Source organism: Cyphomyrmex costatus, unplaced genomic scaffold, assembly GCF_001594065.2.
Source record: "Cyphomyrmex costatus isolate MS0001 unplaced genomic scaffold, Ccosl1.0 scaffold1896, whole genome shotgun sequence".
Taxonomy (NCBI): domain Eukaryota; kingdom Metazoa; phylum Arthropoda; class Insecta; order Hymenoptera; family Formicidae; genus Cyphomyrmex; species Cyphomyrmex costatus.
Genome location: NW_017275927.1, coordinates 1 through 9,074, shown reverse-complemented (window position 1 = coordinate 9,074; position 9,074 = coordinate 1). Strand labels below are relative to the sequence as shown.

General features: G+C 44.1%; 1 protein-coding gene across 1 annotated transcript; it reads left to right on the top strand.

Annotated features, from left to right (window-relative positions):
- Positions 1-6,162: 6,162 nt before the first annotated feature.
- Positions 6,163-6,933, top strand: LOC108772478 (uncharacterized). Its single transcript, XM_018538011.1, has one exon. It carries the CDS (start codon positions 6,163-6,165, stop codon positions 6,931-6,933), a length of 771 nt encoding a protein of 256 aa, XP_018393513.1.
- The last annotated feature ends 2,141 nt before the right edge of the window (positions 6,934-9,074 follow it).

The window sequence follows — 9,074 nt, the reverse complement described above, 5'->3', positions numbered from 1 at the left end:
ATTATTCTCGATGTACCACGGTTTGCAGCGCCCTCACTGAGTGACAGGGCTCACGGACGGAACTGAACTTTGCAGTGTGAGTCGTGTGAGTGGTGGTGTGAGTGATCCGCCATATTAAAAATGTATGAAGACGATCAGATGATTACCAGATTCCAAAGAAGAGGTTAAATTAACACCGTTAACTCATAAATCAATGTAAGTGACTAGATTCTTAAATTTTTAAGCTTCCACTGGCGCATCTTCGCATTTTAAACCTACAGTGAAGACATTGGTTCTCATTTTGTCTTCGATTTTTCGTATTTCTGTATTTATTTCGTATTTTTTAGGTTTTCATGCTGTTATTCATATTGGCCGAAATCAGCCGAAATCGCTTTTGATATTGTCGACGAATTACATATAAAGAAGAAAAAGAAGAAAAGTGAGAGCATTATAAATAAAATGGTAAGAGCGTGTGGTGTGCTCAACTGTACATCGACGGGTAATATGCCATCTCATATTTTCCCGATAAATACACAGATTCGTGAAAAATGGATAAAAAGTTTAATTTTGAAACCCTACAAAGAAAATGAAATAAACTGCGAGTATGTTATAAACATTTTAAGGAAAGTGATTATACTGGTAGTTCTAAGCTTCGAAGATTAATTCAGACTGCTGTTCACTTTATGACAACAGATACAACACAAATAAACAATATTACAAAAAGTCAGAAAAAGAAAGTATTGCAACATCATGAAACATTTACTGTTGACTTACAACGGAATGTCGCACAGATGCAAATGAACATAGAATTATCTGAACAAGAGAAACAGCAGGAGAATGTCACTCAGATGCAAATAGATATAGAAAACTTGTCTGAACAAGAAGAGAATGTCGCTCATTGTCAAATACATATAGACATAGAAAACTTGTCTGAACAAGAAGAGAAACAGCAAGAGAATGTAGCTCAGATGCATATAGACATAAAAAACTTGTCTGAACAAGAAGAGAAACAGCAAGAGAATGTAGTTCAGATGCATATAGACATAGAAAACTTGTCTGAACAACAAGAGAAACAACATGAGAATGTTGCACAGGTGCAATTAGACATAGAAGGATTGTCTCAACAACAAGAGAAACAGCACGAGAATGCTGCACAGGTACAATTAGACATAGAAAGATTGTCTCAACAACAAGAGAAACAGCACGAGAATGCTGCACAGGTACAATTAGACATAGAAAGATTGTCTCAACAACAAGAGAAACAGCACGAGAATGTTGCACAGGTGCAATTAAACATAGAAAGATTGTCTCAACAAGAAAGTTTCATGCAGTTGCAAACAAGTATAGAAAAATTATCCCAAATACAAATACAACATTGTAATCAAATACAAGAACTAAAACAAAATATCCGACTTTTTAAAACGCACCAAAATTCACAAGCAAGAAGTTCTAATCTGGCAAAAATAACACGGAGGATGAATTTGTCTCCAACAGCACAAACATTTTATGACAATAATATAAAATTGAAAGCGCAAAAGAGACGCATGAAAAGGGCTATAAACAGAATGAAACTAAAAAACAAAATTGAGAAAATAATATTAAGGGGTTAGTACACTCCAGAATTTTTAAAAAATCGAAAATTTGGTTATTGGCTTAAAAAATTCTTTGAACCCTCTAGAATAAAAGGCAAAAGGTTTCATACCCGCTAGAATTTTTTTTCATTGAATTTTCGAAAACAAAAAAAGACCGGCGATACCGAATCGTCATATGTTTGAGAGTGAAACGGCTTCGACAAGTGCTTCTGCGAAGAAACTAAGAATGGGCTAAGAATGTGAAGAAGAAGATTCCTTTTATGAGGCAGGAATGGCAGATTAAGGGTAAGATGCTTAAATAAATTTTATCACTGAAAAAACTAGTACCAAAACTTTAAACGCGTTTTTCTCGAAACTATGTTTTTCAAGACGGTGTACACGATTTCTCGGGATCTATTTAACGAATCGACTTGAAATTTGGTACACATATACTAAAGACTAGTGTCTTTCGGCTAACGGACGGTTTTTTCAATATTTTGTTTTGTTCAAAAGTTATTAATAATAATAACTTATTTTTTTTGACAAAAAATGAAACTAAAAATTCAGGAATTTTTTTCTCGGCGCCAAAAATTTAAAAAAAAAAAGGCTCCGTTAGCCGATAGCCAGTATATCATAGATAATCACAAATTTTTTATTTTTGTTCCAGACTACTGGTTTTTGCCAAACCATGTACACCACCAGGCCACCTCGAAAAATCATGGTTAGGCGCGAAGCAGCGTAACTCAGCGAATTCTGCATTTTTTGACTAAAAAAAATTTGACGTGTTCTTCGATATATGTAGAAAACAATAAAAAAAAATTAGCCGTTCAGCTTACATACTTTTTTATAAATTAATTCCCAAAAATTAACAAAAAAAGCCGTCTCTGGAGTGTACTAACCCCTTAAATAGGAGAAAATATAAAGACCGAGTGGATAGAACTACAAAAATACGAGAAAACTTCATCAATATGATGATGAGAAATAATGACATCTCACCACAGGTAACATAATCCTTTTACCTTAAATTCCAATAATCGTTGTTTCACTTAAGCTTCAATTATGTTGTTATTATATTTTAATATTATATTGTTTAGTATTTGCTCATTCAAGTTACTGTTACATGCATTTATATGTACATATATTTATATGAAGTTACCTTTACATAAGTCACATTATTATATACACAAATATATTGATATATTATATTATATATTAGTATAATATTTAAATGACGTGTTTATACATTTTGAAAATAAAGTTTATATTAAAATTTGAATAATAAAATTGATCGACTTATATGTGTATTTAAATAATAAAATCATATTATTAAAATATAGTATCAGGTAGTATGCATTACTGCTCGATTTAGAATTTCTTTTTATTTTGCATAAAACGAGCGAAATTCAATTACTTATATTTATATTTAATGATTTATATACGTTTATACAATTATTTTTATATAGGCAAGACGATATACAAAAGAGGATAAAATATTTTGCTTGAGCATTTATCGTAGATCCCGTTGTTGTTACAAATTCCTATCCGAATTCCTATTATGTCCTTCTTATACCACTTTGAATACACAATTAAATCGCATTCCTATTGTTACTGGGTGCAGCAACATTATTTTACAATATCTTACATTAAACGCTAAAAAGATGGATCCGAAAGATTTAAATATCATACTTGCTTGGGATGAGATGGCTATTAAACCCTCTCTTACATACGATGTTAAAAACGACAAAATCATTGGATATGAAGATTGGGGAATAACGCGAACAAGAAGATTTGCAGATCATACCATTGTATTTTATATAAGATCTTTATCATCTGGTCAGAAAATGCCTATTGGTTATGGTTTTTGTAATAGTGCAACCTCATCTATCCAACTTTCAAAATGTGTAAAGGAATGGTTAATTTATCTGCAAACATGTAGTTTTAAACCAAAAGCTACCGTTTGCGACCAAGGAGGGCTTAGCATTGCAGCAATTAACTTATTAATACAGGAAACACGTGCACAACTGAACAGTAAGTGCGTTACACGCACGCACGCACGCACGCACACATTCATAAACTTTATTAATTATAATACGTACTATTGTATTAATATTATTTATTAAATTTTTTTTAGAAATTCCGATAGAAAATACATTTTATGTCGGAGGAGAATATATTGCACCTTTATACGATTATGTACATCTTCAAAAAGGTGTACGTAATAATTTGTTAAATATAATTTGTTAAATAAACATTTACTTTTGAATAAAGATGCAAGATTGTCAGAACGTGAAAGTCAATGAGCCTCTTGGGATCACATTATAACTGCTTACGAAATTGATCGAAAGTGTTTTCAACATCGACGTAAAATGAAAAAGTTAACAGATAGTCATATTTTTCCTTCCTTGATTCCAAAAATGAAAGTGTGACGATGCATCCCCCATCGTCCCTGGCATTAATAACCGGCCGGACGCCGCTGCATCGCCACGCGGTGCAGCGATGAGGGAGCATAGCGTCCGACAAAGAAATAAAACATAATTCACAGGTACGCGACAGCAACCGTTACCAAGGACCGCCGAGTCCCGCCGAACTCGCTCAACGCGCGGAGTTCCCCACCACGCGACACTGTCAAACGCCGCAAAACGGCGAAGCGACGGAAAAACGCGAGGCGAGTCGAAACGATACGAGCGCGACAAATGTTGTAAAATAAAACGTCGCGCTCACGAGAAATCGACACATTCCGTTTCCAGCTCCGACAGGAATATCACCTCCGAAATCCTAGACAGCTTAAAACGCGAGTAGAATACCGAGCCAGAGAGTACTCTAGCCCGATCGAGCGTTCTCGATATATCGCAAGACAAACACTCCTTTCCAGTACCGCTAGGCACGAAACAGGGATAGAGAGTGCTCTATCTCTGTCTGGAGTTCCCGACAGCCGACCTGGTACGGGTTCCTGACTCCGAGTTGACGCCCGGGGTAGAGGGTACTCTGCCTCCGCCGAGAGTTCTCGGTCGTCAACTCGAGTCACCAAAACTTACATATTTTGCCGCTACGAGCGACCAACAGTAGCCCGGGGTGGAGTGTTCTCCGCCTCTACCGAGAGTTCTCGGTCGTTGGTCATCGTACGCGCGCAACGACATAAACCGCGACCATCCGCAGGCATATGACATTCGTAATACCGTCGCGTATAGAAACACCGTAGATCAGCTGATCGCGAAATGCGAACTGTCTCGACACGCGATAGGAAAAACCGCTAAGCAAGCACGGGCTGGGCTTTAAACGGCTCGGCTCCGTCTCGCGTCGCGAAGAGACAGAAAAACTGCTACACGATAAACACACACACACGGACACCGAACGTCCGCACATACACACACACGCAACACACACACACACACCGTCCGCTCGCCGACGTCTAACACGTCAGACACGACACAATAAACAGACGCACATCGCATCGGCATACATACACATACATCATTTTCACCGTCGTCAAATCATATTGTACATAGCACTCATCTGTCTTTGTTTGTGAAATAAATCAATACGTTGTTTTAATCTTAATCACATATCTGAGATATTACTTGCACTCTCCCACCGATCGAACCTCTTTTTGAATCCTGCACCGTGAAATCCGACGAGCTACATCCGCGCATTCGAAAAGTTAGGTAGTTACAATGGCGCCCGAACAGGGACCTGATCGTAAGGGGGAGACGCAGCCCGCGCCCAAGGCATGGATTTACCGACGCAGTAAAACCGAGTTGAGCGAAGAAATGAATATATTAGGCATCGATACCGAGGGTACCCTCGACGACTTGAGACACCGCCTGAGCGCATACGTCGACGAACACCCAGACCGTTTTACCGCCGCCGCAACCGCCCCGCCCGTACCACCGAGACGCGAATCCGCCTCATCGCCCGCGCACTTGTCTAACACTATCATTAATCCGTTCGCCACGCAAGCTACGGCAAGCCCCGAGGAACGCCCTGCACTAGTAATGAATCAAATGCGAAAATGGGGCCTGCAATTTGACGGCAAGGATCCCTGATCCTTTTTAGAAAGAATCGAAGAACTCAAGGAAGCCTACGAGCTTACCGACCGGTAATTTTTCCGGGGCCTGCCGATGCTACTTAAGGGGGACGCGCAACTGTGGTGCCGGGGAAATAGAAAATACTGGGAGAACTGGGACGATTTTACTGAAAGTTTCAAAGCCGCCTTCCTACCGCACGCCGACGCGTATCAACTCCTTGAAGACATTCACGCACGAAAACCGGGGGAATCATATTTTAAATACTCCACAGCTCTGATCGCGCTATTAAACCGCGCAGGGATAACGACCGAGGCACGGCAACTCGAGTACCTGTATCGGAATATGCGTATAGCATACCAGTGGCGTATTCGGCGAGCCGACGTACGCTCTATACAGGAATTAGGTCTGGAAGCAGCAAACTGCGAACGCCTGCAGCTGCTGGAAAAAGCAGAGGCGCGACCTAAAGAGAGCACGCCCGAAGCGACCGCGGCCGTGGCGTACAACCGCAACGAATGTTGCTGGCGTTGTAAGCAACGCGGGCACACCCGCTTTGAATGCAAACGCATTCCGCGGAAATTTTGCTCGCAATGCGGCAAAGATGGCGTCCTGACAAAGGACTGCCACCCGCCACCGGGAAACGGGTCGCAGACCGGGGAAGTCCTGGCCGTCCCCCGGTCCCTCGAATAGATTTCACCCCGCGGCCGCACCTCGACGTAATTATTAAGGGCATCCGACTACGCGCGCTACTCGACACCGGCTCCGAGATTTCTTTTATAAACACCGATGCGCGAAACAGGCTAGAAGGAGCACAAGACAGGGTTAAGAGTAACGAGAAAGAAGTACAATTAGCTGACGCACAGATAATTACCCTGCCCGGGTCGTTGGAACTACCTGTCTCCATCGGCACACGACACCTGACGCACGCCTTCTATATAATGCCCACCCTCAAGAGCGCCGTGCTCATAGGGATGGACATCTGGGCACAGCTAGGCTACGCAATACCCGCACCTCCGCCGACCATCACGACAAATCACCTCGCCACGATCGCAACAGCCAAAGGGTTAGCGACGCGATCCCAAAACAAAAGCCGCGATCTAAAAGCATTCCTGCGCGAAGAATTACCTTTATTCGAACTAGTGCAAGGCCCTACGGCTCTGTCACAACATGAGATCCCCGTAAAACCAGGCGTACGGCCGATCAAACAACGGTACCGTCCCCGAAACCCCGCCGTCCAAGCGGTCATCGACCGCGAAGTGCAAGAGATGCTCAGCGAGGACATAATCGAACCCGCCGTCAGCGCATGGAGCTCTCCTGTAAATAGTAAAAAAGAAAAACGGGAAAAACCGTTTTTGCATTGACTTCAGGCGCGTAAACGACGTAACAGAACCCGACGCCTACCCCCTGCCACAAATCACTGCCACCCTCGACAAATTACGAGGGGCAAAGTATCTCACTACGCTAGACTTAAAAAACGGATATTGGCAGATACCCCTCACACAGGAAAGCAAGCCCGTCACCGCATTCACAATACCAGGGAAGGGGCTATACCAATTCAAGGTCATGCCCTTCGGGCTACACTCCGCGCCCGCCACGTTTCAACGCCTACTCGACCGAGTTCTAGGGCCCGAATTAGAACCCCATGTATTCGTATACCTCGACGATATAATTATCGTAAATAGCGAATTCAACGAGCATCTGGAAACCCTGAGTGAGGTGTCCCGGAGGCTCCGCGAGGCTCAACTCCGAATTAATCCGGAAAAATGCAAATTCTGCGTCGAAAGACTAAAATATTTGGGACACGTCGTGGATCGGCAAGGACTCCGGACAGACCCAGAAAAGGTAGAATCTATCGTAAACTGGCCGATGCCGAAAACCGTCAAACAAATACGCCAGTTCCTCGGAGTCGCCTCGTGGTACCGACGGTTCTTCGAAAACTTCGCCACCATGGCCGCACCCCTTACCGCGCTAACGCGGAAAAATATCCGATGGTCTTGGAGGTCCGTCGAGGACACCGCCTTCGAGAAATTAAAAAAAAACGCTAACAACGGCTCCAGTACTCGCATGCCCCGATTTCACGCGTCGATTCGTACTGCAAACGGACGCAAGTGGCACCGGGCTCGGCGCGGTATTAACGCAAAATTTCCCGGAGGGAGAACACGTCATCGCCTATGCCAGCCGCACATTAAGCAAACCGGAACAAAATTGTAACGCGACCGAGCTCGAGTGTTTGGCTGTCGTCTGGGGCGTCCGCCGAATGAGGGATTACCTTGAGGGATACCAGTTCACGGTGATCACAGATCACCAATCCCTCAAGTGGCTCCAGCGCCTGGAGTCCCCCACCGGTCGCCTCGGACGATGGGCGTTTGAACTCCAGCAGTACGAATTCGACGTAAAATATCGAAGGGGGGCATTAAACCGCGTAGCCGACGCACTGTCACGACAACCAGCATCCGCCGCCGCCACCGGGACGATCAATTGCCCCTGGTACCGCCGCCTATTCCAGGCCGTCCGGGATAACCCCCGGAACCACCCAGACTATGAAATCAACAATAACCGGCTATACCGACATATACTACACGACCTTGACTTCAAGGAAACACCGGCAGAGAGGCAATGGAAAGAGTGCATCCCGCGAGAGCACCGCGACTCCATTATGCACACGCACCACGACGAAGCCACGGCCGGTCATTTAGGGATTGCAAAAACCATAACGCGAATAATGAGGTCGTACTACTGGCCAGGGATGGCACGTGACATCGCGAAGTACGTACGAAGTTGCAAAAACTGCCAGCAACATAAAGTGCTACAGGTAAAACCTGCCGGCTTATTGCACGCCACAGACTCGTGCCGTCCCTGGCAGCACGTCACCATCGACCTGGTAGGGCCTTTACCCCGCTCGAGGGGGGGCAACACCTGGCTGCTTAATATGCAGGACAAATTCACCAAATGGGTGGAAATGAAGCCCCTCCGTCGCGCCACCGCGCCCGCCGTAACGGAAGCAATTTCCGAACGCGTCATCCTGCGCCACGGGTGCCCGGAAAGTATTATCTCAGATAATGGAACACAATTTAAATCCGCGCAATTAAATAAAATGCTCACATCATTCAACATTGAGCATAAGTACACACCGGCATACGCGCCACACTGTAACCCCGTCGAGCGCACGAACCGTACCATCAAGACAATGATAGCGCAATATGAAGACCGCCACCACCGCAAATGGGACGAGCGTATCCCCGAAATACAATTCGCGTTCAATTCGGCTCGCCACGACACAACGGGGTACTCCCCGGCGTACTTAAACCTCGGACGCGAGTTGCTGTCGCCACTCAGTTCTAACTACATCCGCCCTGTACCCGCCCCGCCACCTGACACCACCCGCCGTCACCTCGAGGAGGCATTCGAACTCGTGAAAATTAATACCGCGCAAGCTTTCCAGAAACAGCAAAAATATTACGACTTACGACGAAGGTCCTGGAAACCGAAAATCGGAGATCAC

Coding starts and splice junctions, on each gene's coding strand:
- LOC108772478 (XM_018538011.1), top strand. CDS start 6,163: ATGCGGCAAAGATGGCGTCCTGACAAAGGACTGCCACCCGCCACCGGG.